General features: G+C 44.1%; 1 protein-coding gene across 1 annotated transcript in view; it reads right to left on the bottom strand.

Annotated features, from left to right (window-relative positions):
- The window catches only part of HPS3 (HPS3 biogenesis of lysosomal organelles complex 2 subunit 1), a 33,902-nt gene extending 15,499 nt beyond the window's left edge, over nt 1-18,403 (bottom strand). Inside the window, exons 1-11 of the mRNA XM_065411464.1 lie at nt 18,068-18,403; nt 15,727-16,221; nt 13,588-13,774; nt 7,732-7,820; nt 7,050-7,242; nt 6,730-6,811; nt 3,345-3,499; nt 1,855-1,963; nt 1,467-1,648; nt 960-1,140; nt 54-284 (exon numbers count right to left, since the gene is read on the bottom strand). Of these exons, the coding sequence (XP_065267536.1) occupies nt 54-284; nt 960-1,140; nt 1,467-1,648; nt 1,855-1,963; nt 3,345-3,499; nt 6,730-6,811; nt 7,050-7,242; nt 7,732-7,820; nt 13,588-13,774; nt 15,727-16,221; nt 18,068-18,290 (2,127 nt within the window). The 5' untranslated portion in view covers nt 18,291-18,403. The remainder of the gene's footprint in view (nt 1-53; nt 285-959; nt 1,141-1,466; nt 1,649-1,854; nt 1,964-3,344; nt 3,500-6,729; nt 6,812-7,049; nt 7,243-7,731; nt 7,821-13,587; nt 13,775-15,726; nt 16,222-18,067) is intronic.
- Between the last annotated feature and the right edge of the window lie 240 nt (nt 18,404-18,643).

Here is an 18,643-nt window from a genome sequence, read left to right as displayed (position 1 = left end):
ACAGAGAATCTGGTACTAAATGGGAAGGTGACTACATGGGCAGCATTCTGTACCTCTGTATAACAGTCCGTCTCATTTTTATATGCCTCTAGGTCTCCCATTTTCAGAGCCATGGCAGCTTTGGTTAGCGTCAATACCACTGATGGCACAATCAGTTCCACTTTCTGCAAAAGCTCCATTGCCATCAAGGGACATACATTTTTCATGCACGGACTGCAGAGCACATGGGGCAGCTGATTTGGTTCAGCAAGATGGAATATTTGGAGCACTTTGGCTGCTGATTCCTATTAAAATAAAAGCCATTTAAAATAAGCTTAGCCTCCTGAATATACATTGGAATGAATAAATAAAATCAAACTACTGGTGTGCAGAAATGATACAGACTTGCTTTCAAACATAGGGGCATACTGTAGTTGGTAAGCCACAGCGGTAGGGGCAAAGGAACGCCACCTGACAGCATGTCTGCAGAGACATTCTGTCAACTCAACCAAAATTCCTCTGAAGGGCTGGGAGAGCAGACATGGAGTTTCAGCACCCTTTAAAGGTGGCATTTGGAGATGTGGCTTGGGCTCGGTTCATTACATTGATAGGGGTAGCAAAAAAAAGTTTGGACGGAGACTTTCCTAGCATGTTGGTATCCCCAGCCTTGGTTAGGGCCCTGTCTCTGGAAAACGTTTATGCATCATGACAACAAAAACCACAATAAATTCTTCTGAGGAGAGTCTGAACAGGAAATATCATTGATAATCTCTTTGTGTTTATAGAAATTACGTCTTGTTTGTATTTGGTCAGCAAAACTAGGATGGGTCCCCCTTGTGCCTCTCACATGCAAAGGAGAATAATCATGAGCCAACAGATATGGAGATTTCAAAATTTAAGCAATGCTTCCTTTATAAGTGTCCCAAGTTCCTCAGAATAGGAAATAAGCAGTAGATTAAAGAGAAAGTTCCTATTCTTACTTTGCTTAACTCTTCATTTAAATCTTCATAAAGAGAATGATTTAAGTAAAAGATAAATCCTTTTTCATATTTCTGTGTTCCACCCTCTACCACCGAGTCTATTCTCTTCAAAACTTCAGTTATGGATAAGCCAGACATCTTGTAGTAAGGCAGGGCAAGATGGGCATCCTTTGTGTTAAACCTGAAAGCAATGGGGGAAAAAAGAATTAGGGACCTTTGCAGCAATAATCTTACAGAAAAAAAAAGAAGATTTCACCCTGATCCGTAAAGGGTTTGAGGCTGTAGACATTTCAGCATTTATATATTTCTACTCCATACTTAAGCCAAGACTACAAGTCTAATGAATGAGAAACCAAACTGAGATGAAAATCTTTACAGTCAGCCCAGAGATTGTATATGCAATACAAGTGTAAAATGGTGATGAGAACAAGCGATCCCAACATTCTTAAAATTGACCTAGGAGGGCACCCTGGGAAACCCAAAATTAACACCTTTCAAAGTACAAACCTGCTGTAACAGTCTCCTAGGTGAGCACAACTTTCTCTGAATGCTGCCAGGAGCTTCTCTTTCTCTTCTGATTCCATCAGACTGGGATCCATTAAAGCTGCTCTAACTAACAAGTGAGCCTCACTTAGAAGATGGATGCAACTCTCCGTTCTTACATTTTCATATGTCTTACTGTAGTCTACCTAGAATTAAAGAAAATTAAAGAAATACTTAGGTCTTTAGCTCACAAGGCAGAATGTTTATAAACAGTTTTAAAGTTGGGAGAAACAACAATTTTAAATCTTGACTGATTACATGCTAGGCTATCTTGAGCAACAAAGTATCTCAGACATCTAATCCACAACATGATGCTTTTATCACCAATAATCAAACAGGAATTGAGCAATACCATTTCTTTGTAAAGCTGGATGGTTGAAATAGTATTCACAATATATAAATTCCAGCCAGGTTCTGACTCGGGTGGAGTCTTGAGTTTGACACTATCAGCCTTTCTGGAACTGAAATGAGAGAAGGAAAGAATGGAGCCATTGCTGTCCAAATAAAAATTATGTGACTGAACATAAAAGCTTTATATCACTGACTTACTAAACTGATATCTGCATGAAGCAAACAGAATCAGGAACTACTCACACACACGTGAACAGATATCTTTTAGATCTTGTCTACATCTGAAAGTTAATTTGGATAAAGGTCGGGAGTACAATTGCTATCCCTAAATAACTCCATGTGTAGACAAGACCATAGGCTATAAGGTCTTGTGGGCAGGAATTGCTGGACAGATCCTTAGCTGTACAATTTACATCACTGACTTCAATGGAGCTAAAGATTTATACCAGATGAGGATCTGTACCTGTGATTTTACATGCATCTCACACAGCATTCAGCACAGTTCTACCACTTCAGTAACTTTTACAGGGGTCACTATAAGACGGTGGGTCAAAAAAAAAAAAAAAAAAACTTAATTTTTTCATCTCAGGTATTGGCAAGGTCCCTAATATTTTGAAGTTCTAGTATTCTGGGAGGTCACAACTTAGTTCTCTATTTTTGGATAGTTGTACTTATGTCATTTTCTTATGTGATATGATGTGAAGTAATTTAGATACCTTTCTTTTCAACTGAATATAGCTGCTGAAATACAGTTACACGTTTGAATCAATTAGATTGATAAATGTGTTGTTCAGATAGCTGTGGCAGAGAACTCTATTAAAAGCCCCTGCAATATAGAAAGTAGTGCATCATACTCAGCTTTCAGTTAGAACTGTGCAACCCTAATGACTTCATATGTGCAACAGAGCATATTTTGGCCCAATGACTGCTACTATTTTTGTTATACCTATTAGACTTTGTTCTCTGGGACAGAAGTACACTGTCCTCCTCAGAATATACCCCAGCCTTTGGCAATATATGCCCCAAAAATCCCCCCAAGAGAATGTGTGAGAACTACATCTTGTTCTGTGCTGTGATACATCTATTTCGGTATTCTAGCATTTGTCACGCAGAAACACAAATCTATCTATAATGTGTATTTAACGTAAAAGACAGTAGGAATAAAAAGCATATTTATTTCTAATAACGTAACACACTGCCTCTTTGGAGGGTATCAATTTTTCAGCATCTTTGAGTAATTTATACACTAGGTTACAGACATTTATAAGCCTTCCTCTACCCTTTCCACAATTTTACAAGACAATCCACTGGAATAAGGACCATTTCATTTGGTGTGTTAAAGCTCAATAAAAATTCATAATCTTGATTACTATTCTCATCCTGAGACTAATTATATTTCCAACAGATACCGCCCTTTCATATACACTCCTTCAACCCTAACAAGCCAAAATTGCCTCTTTCATGAAATTGAATAGCATGAATAGCACTTACAGGACCCTTCTTGGAGGCTTTCTTCTTTCCGTAATATCTTCACTATCTGCCTTAGTCAGAAGAATTACATGGTTGTTGAAGTGACAAATAGCTTTCAGCCCTATAAAAAGCTGCATTCTTAATGCACAGACATCTAGAGACACAGGTGGGCAAGCCTGTAAAGGAAAGGATTACTTTAGGGTTAAAGAACTATAATTAACAAGATAGAAACAAAAATCTGAATTCATAGGTAGGGTTACATTTTAAACTATTTAAAATTACATACAAAAAAACTACATTAAAAGAATATTATTGTTACAAAGCCAAGAACTCAAAAGTTAGGAAATGCCAGAATTACAGTTGCCCATAGAGTGAGGGTTGTAAAAAACAAACAAACAAACAAACAAACAAACAAACAAACAAAACAAACCTTTTTAAAAACATTGGGAAAACATGTATTTCCCTAACCTTATTCTTGGAAGTGGCTGAACAGGTTTAGCTGAAGCTTCCCAAAAAAATTCAGCCTGAAGCACTCCACATAGAAAATTGCCAAACTTAAGCCATTCAGGCAGCAAAGTTATAAGGAACTGAAAACAGCAGGGTGGATAAAAAAAAAAAATATGACTTTATTTAGGTTTATTTTAAAATAATAAACCTCTTTAAAATACATTTGAAATTTAGGACAACCTATGTTAATGACTCAACTCACTATAAAACTATTTATCATTCAAATTAAAAAAGTTTGTATCAATGAGACCTCCTCAATTTTGTTAATGAGTTAAAGAGTGCTGCTTTTTAAATCATATATAGAATCAGGGGAAGACATCTAACTTTTGAAGTCAACTCAAGCTTCATGAATATGTCACAATGTCATGTACTGCAGAAAGTATCTATGTTATTTTCGGTCTTTACAATGGAGCAAATACTGATATTTAAATTTTCCAAATGTAAATATTTTCCTGTTTTTGTTGTGAGGAAAGATTTTGATTTTAATTATTTTTGTTTATTGTATTTGTATTTTCAGTTTATCTAACAGACAGAATATTTTCTTCATTTAGACTAATTGAAAAAGCAGGAAAGGTTGTTTTCCTCTTCCAGTCTGAATAAAATCCGTGAGGAAGAGGGGCAGATCTACTAAGTCTTAGAATTTGAAGGATAGGAGGCTAGATTTTCAGAGATATTTAGGCACCTAGTGGTATTTTCAAAAGGGCCTAAGCAGATTAGGCACCTAAGTTACGCTGCTTTCAATGACAGTTAGGTGTGTAATCTGCTTAGACACTTTTGAAAAATGCTACTATGTTCCCAAATAGCTTTGAAAATCTGGCCCATGGCAACCAGAAACAGTCCATTAACTAATTACAAAGGAACTTATTAACTGTTTACTAAATTAGTTTTTTAAATGCAAAAACATTTTTTGATAAACATACTTTTTCTTCAAAAAAAAGAACAGGAGTACTTGTGGCACCTTAGAGACTAACAAATTATTTGAGCATAAGCTTTCGTGGGCTACAGCCCACTTCATCAGATGCATAGAATGGAACATATAGTAAGAAGATATATATACATACAGAGAACATGAAAAAGTGGAAGTAGCCATACCAACTGTAAGAGGCTAATTAATTAAGATGAGCTATTATCAGCAGAAGAAAAAAAAAAAAAAACTGTTGTAGTGATCATCAAGATGGCCCATTTTAGACAGTTGACAAGAAGGTGTGCGTACCCTGCACATTTAAAGTAGCTTGATGTAACTAGTACATTTTAAAATGCTGGTTTTGTGAAACTTTAATCCAATTTTAATTCCCATCCAACTGTAGTTTGACAAGTCCCGAAGGGGGAAATCATCATGTAGTAAATAAGTGCATCATTCACTATTTTATAACATCATAAAAATGCAAAAATTAAGATTTAACATGCATTTATTCAGCTATATAACTACTTAAAGAAATGTGTATAGATATAGTGCATCCGCCTGGTTAGCAAAAAGCACCAAATTTAGTGTAAAGGCTACATTAGCTGCAAATCAACATGCTTTAATGGTTGTCCCATCAATGAGAACAAATGCAAAACAAGATTAAAACTGATTATTTAAATCAGTTTCCCGCTTGCTGATTTAAATTGTGATTAAAATCAGTGCTTTAAAAAAAAAAAACCACCAAAAACAACAACGCACAAACAATCCACCCTGAACAACAGGGTTTTATAACAGAAAGTGACAGGCAACCTTAACTATGGGAATCCCAAGATGAGATGCCTATAGTATATAAACTAACAAAAAACACTTACATTACATACAATATTCTGTACTAGAAAACTTAATTCCCGATTCGCTCAAATCTTAAACTGGTTTCTACCGCTATCATTTAAGCACCATTTTATCCTATATATTGGGCCTAAGGCAAAATGAGTCTGCCTGAACAGCATTTTGGATGAACAGTTTCAGGAGAATGAGAAGATGGTGTGTTCCCAAAGGATTAAACAGGCATAAAGTGAATCCACTTAGTGAAGCAACTATACCTGGTTATATTGACTATCAATCAAGTAGATTATGTGCTTCTTGGAGAAATCACCAAGATTTCTTCTAGGTTATTTTAGTCACGCAAACTCTCAGTTCAGACTCGCATACACCATTTATCTGAAAGTCACTCTCATATTGAAAAACACCTTCTATTTCACGGTAGAGTGCCTGTATAGAGCTCTACAACTTCCCTCTCTCAGCAATTACATGCCAACCAATATATTTTAAAAGCATATAGGAAAGTCCCCAAAAATATGCTTAAAAAATGCTTCAACCTGTCTGCCCTAATAATAAATATATAGATATTAATTCAGTCCTGATAATTCAACAGTTTATTACTGAAACAGTTTGAAGAATGCGAAGTCTAAGCCTCTAATGGATTGAAAACCTTACTTGCCAAGACTCAAACTCAGAGGCCTATGTTTCTCCTACAACAGTTGAGAAGAGAGGGCTTCCAGGTATATTTGCTACATCACTTTAGGCTTCAGAAAAGTAATCAGCTGCCACAAGGTGAACTTTGAACCTGAATTCAGGTCTTGGCAGGAAAGTAGGCAATCACATTCCATTATTATTAGTTAAAAGTTACAAAAATAAATTCACATTTGTAAAGCCTTCATAAATATTCTGTTAATGATTTAGGATTTTAAGGAGCAATAGTATATGCTGTTTCAGCTACAACTTCCGCACCCAGTAGAACAGAGGAATGTACCACTGTGAAATATTAAAGTCAAATCATTAATGCTTTCTTGTGTTACTAGTTTCTATAGGCTGAAGCAATTAAGTAAGATGTAAAGAGAAGGCATACAGCAGTGTAAGGAAGATAAATGCCCTTTTGGTACCCACATTTGTTTTTTAAGTTTTGCATCTGTCATGAGACTATTAGGAGCGCACCTTCATGGTTGTATCAATGTATGGGTCCTCCTCACGAGCTGCTGCTGCACTGCATCGTACTGTGAAACACTGCAAGCTGTTACTAAGGCAGAGAAATGACAATATTGATTAAAAAGATTTGGTTGCTTAGTTATTGCCAGAGTACACGTGTATTCAAAATTTTTCCTTGTGTGGATTGAGCCATAGAGTGGAAGCAGAAGCACTGTCATATAAGCAAACCTAGGAAGTTGCACTGAAAGGTGTGAAGAAGACTTACTTAGGGAGATGATGAAAAGCAGAGAAGATCAGAGAACACAAGAATCAAAGTTATAACATAGTACCTTGTAATAACATGTAGGAATTGTGGGGTAAGAACTGCCTGCTGAGATTTTTCCGAGTACTGATAGGTAGAAAGCAGCTCTACTAGGCTCCCAACAGCATAGAGATACCCAACATGCGGCAAGGAGAAAAAACAGAAGACACACAGCAATTCTTTCTTGGCTGCAGTTTTTCCATTGACTGCCATGGAACTTCCTGTACATAACAATAAAAGAAAGCTATTGCTAATATTTGATTTACCATGTACTATACATTCCTATCTAGCGGGATTTGGAACATTTACTCCACTCCAACTATATAAATTAAGTTCCTACTATTGGTTATAAGTAGCCTAGCATCTTACGATAACATTAACAGTAATTTAAACAACCTTAATGAGCAATGCTCTTGTGCCATAAAATGTCAGCTTGCCACACAGAAAGATTAAGTTTAAGTCAATGTTTTATTAATACGCTACAGATTAAGTTCTGCATAAACTTTGTGAGGACAACATTAAAGAGTGTGGGGCTCTAGTTTTGTTATTGGAAGCTCAGCACAAGTCATTGAAAACGAGGAAGTCATTTTTTCATGAAAGTGTGTAACTGCTAAAATAGAAAGTGTATAAGCAGGGGAACACAAAGCACGTTTTCTCCTAGACCTTCTGTGGCAAAAAATCACGCAGTCTGTGTATATGCAGACATTTACCTGTCTGATACATAGGCAGTAGCTGAAGAGAGTGCAACTTGGTCTCTTCAACAGAGAAGACGAAAGATGACAGATCTGGAGTAAAACGTCTAGAGAAAAAACATAGGAAATCAATGAGAAACCACGACAAGACATTTAACTAGGACAAGTAAATAGCAATAACTGTAGAAAATATAGCTCTTTTAAGACATCATTAGTTATTAAAAAAAGACGGTTATTCACCTTTTTGTAACTGTTGTTCTTCGAGATGTGTTGCTCATAGCTATTCCAGTTAGGTGTGTGCGCGCGCCGTGTGAATGGCTGTCGGAAACTTTTCCCTAGCAGCTACCCGTTGGGCCGGCTGTGGAGCCCGCTGGAGTGGCGCCGATATGGTGCTCTATATATGACCCTGCTGGCCCGACCCCCCTTCAGTTCCTTCTTGCCGCTACTCCGACAGAGGGGAAGGTGGGTGGGAATGGAATAGATATGAGCAACACATCTCGAACAACAGTTACAAAAAGGTGAGTAACCGTCTTTACTTCTTCAAGTGCTTGCTCATATCAATTCCAGTTAGGTGACTCCCAAGCCTTACCTCGGAGGTGGGGTCGGAGTCAAGGTATTGCAGACTGAAAAATCGCCCTGCCAAAGGCCGCATCATCACGAGATTGATGGACGATGGTGTAGTGGGACGTGAAGGTGTGCACCGAAGCCCATGTGGCAGCCCAGCAGATTTCCTGGAGAGGTACATGCGCCAAGAAGGCTTGCGCTCTCGTGGAGTGAGCCCTAACAGCAGGCGGAGGAACATTCGCCAAGTTATAACAGGCGCGAATACACGCGGTGATCCATGAAGATATCCGCTGGGAAGAAACGAGGGCTATCTTGCGGAAAGGTTTTGTTCGACCTATGTAGAAGGCGAGCGCTCGTCTAACATCCAGTGAATGCAGCTGCTGCTCTCGGAGGTTAGCATGTGGTTTTGGGAAGAAAACCGGCAGGAAAATGTCCTGGTTAATGTGGAAATGGGATACAACTTTTGGTAGGAAAGCTGGGTGAGGCCTCAGCTGGACTTTGCCCTTATGGAAAATGGTATACGGTGGATCACACGTGAGAGCCCGTAGCTCAGAAACACATCGTGCTGAGGTAATGGCCACTAGGAAGGTGACCTTCCAGGAAAGATAGAGGAGCGAGCAGGAAGCTAGCAGCTCGAAAGGAGGACCCATAAGACAAGAAAGGACTAGGTTAAGGTCCTAGGCCGGTACAGGGGGCTTCATTGGGGGGAGGGGGGGGGAAATGGACTTTTTCCAGGCCTTTCAGGAAACGTCCCACGATGGGGTGTTCAAACACAGAACGCCCGTCAGTGCCTGGGTGGAATGCCGAGATGGCCGCAAGGTGGACCTGAAGCGAGCTGAATGCTAGATTCTGGCCCTTCAAGTGTATTAGGTAGTCCAGGATGCACGGAATTGAAGCTTGGAGGGGGAGCACCTGCCGTTGAGCGCACCAAATGGAGAAGCTTTTCCATTTCACTTTGTACATAATCCTGGTAGAAGGTTTGCGGCTTTCCAGGAGCACCTGTCTCACCAAGTCCGAACAGGCGCGCTTAGCCTGGCTCAACCACGGAGCCTCCAAACCATGAGATGGAGAGATTGACGGTCCGGATGGAGGAGACGACCGTGGTTCTGCGAGATGAGGTAGGGGGTGAGAGGTAGATGCAGCAGGGCCTGGATCGAGAGGTCCAAGAGTGTGGGGTACCAGCACTGGCGAGGCCAAGCTGGGCCCACCAGTATGACGTCCGGCTTGTCCCTGCGGACCTTGAGGAGCACCTTCTGGACTAGGGGAAATGGCGGGAAGGTGTAAAGTAATTGGCCGGACCATGGAATCAGGAAAGCATCTGCGATCGACCCCGGGCTGTGACCTCGGAAGGAGCAGAAGGTTGGGCATTTCCTGTTGGTCCGCGAAGCGAACAGATCGATTTGGGGAAACCCCTAGCTGCAGAAAACGGAGTGAATAATATCTGGATGAATCGACCATTCGTCTGCTCAAGCAGTCTGCCAGTATGTTCTGAACACCCGGCAGGTATGAAGCTTGGAGAAGGATGGAGTGGGCTAAACAGAATTCCCACAGTAAAAGGGCTTCCTGACAAAGAGGAGACGACCGGGATCCACCTTGTTTGTTCACGTAAAACATGGCCGTGGTGTTGTCTGTCAGCACTGCTACACAGCTGTTTTGTAAGTGAGGCAGGAACGCTTGGCATGCGAGACGGATAGCCCTGAGTTCTTTGATATTGATATGCAGGGTCAGTTCTTCTACTTGCCATAAACCCTGAGTTGTCAGGCTCCCAAGGTGTGCTCCCCAGCCCAAACATGGACGCATCCGTTACCAGGGTCAGAGTGGGCTGGGGAGGGTAGAACGGGACTCCGGCGTCCACCATGTAGGGGTCCAGCCACCAACGCAGGGAATCGAGGGTACGCCTCGGAACGGTGAGCACCATGTCTAGACTGTCGCGGCCCAGGTGATACACAGACATCAACCACGCCTGTAGGGGCCTGAGCCTCAACCTGGCATGTTGTACCACATAAGTGCAGGACACCATGTGACCCAGCAACTTGAGATACTGCATCGCTGTGGTAGTGGGAAAACGGCACAGACTGGCAATTATGTGTGCAACAGCTAGATGTCGGGCCTCTGGGAGGAATGCTCTTGCTTGATTTGCATCCAGGACTGCCCCAATAAACTCTATTGTTCGGGTTGGGGTGAGAACAGACTTGTTGACGTTCAAAATGATGCCCAACCAGTCGAACGTGTCTCTGAGCATTTGCACCTGAGAATCTACCTGCTGGCGAGATTGGCCTCATATAACCCAGTCGTCCAAGTACAGGTAGAGATGTATGGGATGGCGGCGAAGAAAACCTGCCACGACCGCCATGCATTTGGTGAAGACACGGGGGGCTGTGCACAGGCCGAACAGGAGAGCTGTGAACTGATATTGCGTCTTGTTCACCACGAACCAAAGAAAGCGTCTGTGAGACGGGGTGATTGAAATGTGAAAGTAAGTGTCCTTCATATTGAGGGCAGCGTACCAGTCTCCTGGATCCAGGGAAGGAATGATCGTGCTCAGGGAGACCATCCAGAACTTCAGATTCATAGATTCTAGGACTGGAAGGGACCTCGAGAGGTCATCGAGTCCAGTCCCCTGCCCGCATGGCAGGACCAAATACTGTCTAGACCATCCCTGATAGACATTTATCTAACCTACTCTTAAAATATCTCCAGAGATGGAGATTCCACAACCTCCCTAGGCAATTCATTCCAGTGTTTAATGATTGACGATATATTTGTTGAACTCCCTGAGGTCCAGAATGGGCTGTAGGCCTCCTTTTGCCTTGGGGACGAGGAAGTAACGTGAGTAGAAACCCTTGCCTCTGAGCTCCTGAGGCACCTCCTCCACGGCTCCTAGAGCTAGGAGGGACTGTACCTCCTGAATAAGGAGTTGCTCTTGAGAGGGGTCCCTTAAGAGGGACGGGCAAGGGGGGTGGGAGAGCAGGGTGGAACAGAAGTGGATAGAATATCCTGCCTCTACCATGCGGAGGACCCATCCGTCCAATGTAATAAGGGACCATGCACGGTAGAAGCAGGATAGACTGTTCAGAAAGGGAGGAGAGCTGACCGGATTGTGGACTGGTAATCTGTCCTCGTACGCATCTTCAATAGGTGCGCTTAGGGCCTGGAGGGGGCTTGGACTGTTCCTGGCCCTGACCGGGGGAGGGCGTGATGGCCTGCGCCGAGAGTATCTGCTCCTCCTCCTAGCGAAATCCTGCCTGGGTCTAGCAGGGAAGGAACGCTGTTGGATGGGCTGTGGCTTAAACGGCTTTCTCTGAGTTGCCGGGGTATGCATGCCTAAAGATTTAATAGTGTTGCGTGAATCTTTCAGGGTATGCAGTCTCGAGTCGGTCTGTTCAGCGAACAGGCCTTGGCCATCAAACGGAAAGTCATGGATCGTTTGTTGTACTTCACGTGGGAGACTCGAGGACTGGAGCCAGGCATTTTGTCACATAGCAATGCCAGAAGCCAGTGTGTGCGCTGCCGCGTCCGCAGCATCAAGTGAGCCTTGAAGAGAGGTGCGGGCCACTAGTCTGCCCTCCTCAGCAATGGCCCCTAGCTCCGTGTGTGACTCGGATGGAAGAAGCTCCTGGAACTTTTGAATAGCAGACCAAGAGTTGTAATTATATCTGCTAAGGATCGCGAGTTGATTAGTGATCCGAAGGGAAAGACCACCGGTGGAATAAACCTTTCTCCCAAAGAGATCCAGGCGTTTTGCGTCCTTTGATTTAGGGGCGGGTCCCTGCTGCCCCTGCCTTTCTCTCTCATTTACCGCATCTACCACCAGAGAACATGGCGCGGAATGGGTAAAGAGGTATTCATACCCCTTCGTGGGGACAAAGTATTTCCTTTCGGCTCCCTTGGCCGTGGGGGGAATGGAGGCCGGAGTTTGCCAGATTGTTTTGGCATTAGACTGAATGGTTTTAATAACTGGCAAAGTTACTCTAGAAGGCCCTTCCGGTGCCAGGATGTCCACCATAGGGTCCTCATCCTCTACAACCTCCTCCACTTGGAGGTTCATGTTCAGGGCCACCCGCTGGAGAAGCTCCTGCAGTGCCCTGAAGTCCATAGGAGGTGGGCCGGATGTGGACGTACCCGCCACAACCTCGTCGGGGGAGGACAAGGAAGATGCTATTGGGAGGGCCGGGTCTGAAACAGCCCCTTGGTCTGTTGGGTCCGGATCCTCCTGAGCACCGGGGGTAGCTTCCACCCGGGGTGGAGCTGGTTTCAGAGTTTGTGCTGGATCCCGGTTGAGGGTTGCCTCGGGAAGACGGGGCCCCAAATGTGACGGCGGTGGGGTGACAGGGGGGGCGCCCTGGGCCTGGTGGTATGGCCAAGGGGTCCAGAATTGCCACTGGGGTTGCCAGTGGGACACTGAGGTGTCGTGTCCAAGACTTCCCGGGCCTGATCGGGGTACGTCCGAAGCTCCTGATGCCCTACCCGACCTAAGGGAGGGAGACTGGGAGCGTGACGCCCAAGGAGGGGCGGTGCGCGAGTGCACCAAGGAAGGCACCGCATCCCCTGATGGGTGCCGTGGGGAGTAGCGAGATTCGTGCGGTGAGCGGTGCCGATATGGAGAGTGGTGCCGTGAGGTCGATGGGTGCCGAGAAGTTGGATCTCACCTTGAAGGAGAGCAGCGTTGAGAGAGTGACCGGGGCCAGGGCCGTGACGAGGAGCGGTGCCGCAATGGAGACCGGTGCTGAGCGGGAGACCAGTGCCGTGACAGAGAGCGGTGCGACGAAGGGGAGCAGTGCTGTGGTCGACAGCTTGTAGAGGCGCGGAGCCACAACAGAGAGTGGTGCACAGAATGACGTCGGTCCAAGCGGTGCCGCGAGGTGTCAGAGCGCGACCTAGACCTCGAGCGGGACCACGACCTGTCAGCCGACGACCACCTCGAGCGGGAATGGCTCTGAGGATCGGGGCTGTGAGACCAGTGCCGCAAGTCAGACCGCCGTGTAGCATACGTGCGGTGCCGGGACTAGGAACGGCGCTGGGACTCAGAGTGGCGCGGTGATGCTGGCCTGGGGGCAGACTGTCCAAACATTGCCGGTTTGCCCCTCAACGGTACCAGGGCTCGGGCTGGTGGAGGATACCCTCCCTCAGTGTTTCAGAGCAATTTCCTTAAACCTAAACCCAAACCCATTTACTCAGGCTTTGCTCAATTTATAAGGATTCTGCCCTACAGGAAGTGAACTATGGCTTATTTCATGCCCCCAAAAGGCAAAATATCAACACAGTATAGGCACACACATGCCATATAGTGTCAAGTGCAATTTTTATTACCTGTATAGGAGGTACCGCACTTGGAAATATTCTGTGTCTTCTTTAGCTAACCCTGTTGATTCCAGTGTTACCAGTATTCCGCATAGTCTGCTTTCCTCCCCAAGTAGTTCCATAGGCTTCTGACAGATGACAAAGTCATCCGATTCAAGCTGGGAAGAAAAGGCTGAAGGAACTTCATCTTTTACACCTTAAACAATTAAAATATTGTATCAGTTTTCCAAACCAGTACCATGCAAATCTTAACAGAAGAATAAAATGAGAGAGTGTTCAGTTAAATACTTCAAGGGCAGAGACGTAATTCGTATCAGCCTCAAACTGTAGGGATTTTGGTTTGGTAATAAAATTGTTGGTTCTTTTCAATCTTTAAAATGTTAGAGAACCTAAAAGTCCAGGGTAATGACAGAGAACAACTATATTTCCCAATATAGAGAAAGTGCAGTGTGATCGTTGGAGAAAGTAGCAGATTTTTTTATATAAACATTGTGTGGACATTCAGAAGTGTGTCTGCCCTAACAGAAGTAACACTTAGCTGAGAGAAGCAGCTAGAATGGAGTGCTGAATGTGGTCTTAGCATGGCTAAGCAGCAGTTCTGCAGAAAAGGACCTGGGGATTACAGTGGACGAGAAGCTGGATATGAGTCAGCAGTGTGCCCTCATTGCCCAGAAGGCCAATGGCATATTGGGCTGTATTAGTAGGAGCATTGCCAGCAGATCGAGGGAAGTAATTATTCCCCTCTATTCAACACTGCTGAGGCCACACCTGGAGTATTGCATCCAGTTTTCGTCCCCCCCATCCCCTACAGAAGGGATGTGGACAAATTGGAGAGAGTCCAGCAGAGGGCAATGAAAATGATTAGGAGGATGGGGCACATGACTTACGAGGAGAGGCTGAAGGAACTGGGCTTGTTTAGTCTGCAGAAGAGAGGAGTGAGGGGGAATTTGATCGCAGCCAGGAGGGACAACTCAGTGGTTTGAGCATTGGCCTGCTAAACCCAGGGTTGTGAGTTCAATCCTTGAGGGGGCCATTTAGGGAACTGGGGTAAAAATCTGTCTGGGGATTGGTCCTGCTTTGAGCAAGGGGGTTAGACTAGATGATCTCCTGAGGTCCCTTCCAACCCTGATATTCTGTGAACTACCTGAAGGGGGGCTCCAAAGAGGATGGAGCTAGGCTGTTCTCAGTGGTGGCAGATGACAGAACTAGAAGCAATGGTCTCAAGTTGCCGTGGGGGAGGTTTAGGTTGGATATTAGGAAACACTCTTTCACTGAGAGGGTGGTGAAGCAGTGGAATGAGTTACCTAGGGAGGTGGTGGAATCTCCATCCTTAGAGGTTTTTAAGACCCAGCTTGACAAACTCTTGGCTGGGATGATTTAGTTGGTGTTGGTCCTGCTTTGGTTGGACTAGATGACCTCCTGAGGTCTCTTCCAACCCTATGATTCTATGATCACTTTTGCTCAAGCAAGTAGTGCCCAAAAGCACCTAGAAAGAGGTCTGAAATTGCCAATTAATTGTAAGTAACAGAACAACTACAGGCATCCATCCCGTCATCTGAGGAAGTTCAGACCCATCCTTGCAAGCTATGAGAAATTTAAATGGGAAACCTGTCAACTTGCCTTTTTGCCCCCCACACTACTGATTTAACTTTTAAAAATTCTAGTTTCTGATAGACCACCTTTTATACAATACAGCCTGAATTATTTGTATTTTTAAATTCCTTTTAAAATAAAAGATTTTAGGGCACCTTGTTGATGTTTATAGAGTCTTTTCAGCAACTGACTAGACAGGAAAGCATTGAAGCTGACTATACACAAAGTGCTGACAAATATGCAAATATTAGTTCAGTCTTTTGCTTTGACTCTAGGCCCTGATCCTGCAAGCATTTATGGAAGTGCATAGCTTTATGCATGTGAGTAGTCTCAACGAAGAACGGCTAAACATGTGCACAAGTGTTTGCAGGACTGGGGAACAATTATTTTGGTTTTCCGTGTAAATACAGAAGGTATAAAATTTTCAGACAAATGCAATATTAAGCTGATGTTCTGAAAAAGTTTTTAGAGCAACCAACTTCCTTCAGCACACTTTGAAATTAATACAAGTCAATCTCCAGATTTATGAAAAGGAAAATTAAATTCCATATTTACCTTCATCTACAAGCTTTTCTGGTGCTCTGACTTTATCTGCATATAGTTCAGTATTATCTGCACCTTTATGAACAGGTTCCAGCTTCAGGATTAAAACATCCAACTCTGTTGTTAGAGCTATGTACCCGGCACAAAATGCTACTTCTGTAGGGGTGACGTTATCGATGTGCAAAATTAAGGAGAGTTTAAAATCCAATACAGTCAGATCCTGATTTATGACAAGATATTTCAAGCAGAACATGACCAGTTTATTTTTGCAGCCAACAAGAAGATCTCCATTTACAGGACAACACGAAATGCACAATGGTGGGTCTGAAAGAGGCATTTCCACAATTGACATCTGGACTTTAGAAGATTCACTGTATGACTCTTCCATCTTGTGACCCACCATCCGGACACAAACTCGAGTGTTCCCTGTTGACATGCATCTCCAGTTCATATAAGCTCGTAGGAAGGTGGCCTTGTTTTTCTCCTCAATTGTCACCAAATAATCTCCTGAAAAGAGACCAACAATACTGTGGTAACACTAACCCATAGATGAGACATAATTTATGCTGTTTGCATCCTATTGCTGCTAAATCCAATGCACTTTGACTAAAAGAATTATGGAATTAAGCAAGTTTGTAAAATCTGTCTGAAATGTTATTCTTGTTACCAGATAATTTTCTTTAATAAAAAAGGGTTAAAACTATAAGCACAGTTAATCTTATAAACTCCTACATCATCATACAAGCAATGTAGTGATAGAGGATTCCTACCCCAATGAAATACAATTTGTTTGCCAGAGTTCTGTGCTATTGCCAGCAGTACTTAATAATAAATTACAATACTTTTAATGTGAATTATCTAGGCCAGCATGCACTTGAGAAGTTTATGTAGATCTGGAGTATACTTTAGAGAGAGTGTACTAGTACATATGTTCTGAATTTTTTTTAAAATTACCATTGAATCTAGACTTCAGTAGGTGCACAAGGAACGTAGGATCAAGTGCTTTTATTCCCTAATCCTAGTATTACTTTTTCTTGCTAACCAGAGGTAAAGTTTCCAGAGACCTCTTTTGAAACAGAAGTCAAGACCACAATAAAGTGTACTCCAAGAATAGCGTAGTCAACACCTCCGTCCTTTTCAGACAGATCATTTTACCACTCTGTAGTTCAATCTTTAGTTTTAATCATGGGAAAAAACTCAGCTACGAGGAAAGAGTTCAGTCTGAAGAGAGGGGGGAAAAAAGGGGGGGGAAATATCCTCTTACTAAAAATAAATTCAGCAGAATATGCAAAAGCAGCATATACGCTAGCTTAAAAAAAAAAAAAGTCTCCTGTTTAGGTTCACACTTAACAGACAATATGTTTATCCTGAAAACAAATATTTATAACGATCAAGGTGTTGATGGCAGTGGTGTATGTTTTAGGCTGAATGGCAAACTGCAAGTTGTTTTCCACGGAGTCAAAAACTTGTTTGAAAGATTCCAAAAGAGGTTATATTGTGAAAATATGGTACTTAAGATCCTGAGAAATCTGAGCTGAACATTTCTTAGCCAGAGTGAAGCACATCCCAAGTACCGTAAAAATATCTCCTTCCACTTCCACACTCCATAGGCAAAGTCATCCACTGCTCACTACAGTTCTGTATTCCATGGCTCCATTGGTCCCATAGCTCTAGCTCATAGAGCCAAAGTAGAGTCCTTAGAATTCAATGGCTCTTTCTAACCTTTCTTTCTATGGCACTTGAGAGCAGTCCCTGATCCTGCAATCAGATCTGTGCCATGAGTCCGGTGAAATCCCCTTCCATCCATCCCCATCATTTTCAACAAAGGAGGACTCAAATGCAATCATGCATCTTGTAGTGAAATAATAGCCTTTTGCTGGGGGAAGGGCTTGTTCAATGAACAGGGGAAGCAGCTGAAAAACCAAGATTGGAAGGTGGAACAAACAGAAGAAACAACGCCTGAAAAAGAGCTCTGTGTAAGTGGAAAGCTCGTTTCTCTCACCAACAGCAGTTGGTCCAATACAAGATACTAGCTACCTCACCTTCCTTGTCTCAAAAGAACCAAGTCATTTTCAGTGGCACAGAGCTGAGGAAGGGCGGTACTTCCCTATCGGCCCCAACAGGTTGCTACTGGCCTAGTCCTTTCCAGCACCACCCTGAGTTTTGCAAGACGAAACTGCATTCACAGGACCCAGAACCTGTGACAACATCGCTTTGGGCACATCATCTTGTGCCCCCTGCGCAGGGTCACCCCACCTTCCCGCCGCGTCCCCACAGGGCGACAGCCGGACACGATGGCTCCGTGAAGACACCGGAGTTTGCCCCACGGAGCTGGTGTCGCCCCAGCTCTTACCCGCCTCGCTGTATGCCATGTGCAGCACCCGGCCCAGCGTGTTGAAACAGCCGAGCGGCTCGCAGAGCTCCTGGTCGCCCACGGCAAACGCCTCTACCTTGCAGCCGGCCGCCGCGCAGGCCACCAGCAGCGCATCCCGGCCGCAGCAGAACAGCGCCGGCTCCTGCTTGCTGGGCACCACCTGCTGCGAGCCGAATGGGTGCAGGTTGTAGAGCTGCACCATGGTGCCCTCCTGAGCGGGGCACCGGAACCAACCCACATTCCACGGCCCAGGGCAGGCTGCGGCCCGGGGACCCCCAGACACCGACTCCTCCCGCACAGCCTCAGACAGCAGGGGAGACTGCCCCTTCCGCAACATGCACCGCCCTGTCCCGGTCAGGTGGGGAGAGGCGTCAGCGCCAGCCGGTGCTTCCCAAAGGGGCAGCATCTGCGTTGGAGCCCAAATGAGCTCAGGCCTTGGGAGGGTATATATGTGCGTCCCGGTGTGCTCAGCTAGGGGGTGCACACTTTTGTGGGTGTATTAGTTACGCGTGCATGTGTGTTAGCAATGCATGTCCGTGTGAGCGTGCGCGCACA

Source organism: Emys orbicularis, chromosome 9, assembly GCF_028017835.1.
Source record: "Emys orbicularis isolate rEmyOrb1 chromosome 9, rEmyOrb1.hap1, whole genome shotgun sequence".
Classification (NCBI taxonomy): Eukaryota; Metazoa; Chordata; order Testudines; family Emydidae; genus Emys; species Emys orbicularis.
The sequence above is the reverse complement of the archived record's forward strand: the minus strand, read 5'-3'. Positions and strand labels throughout refer to the sequence as shown.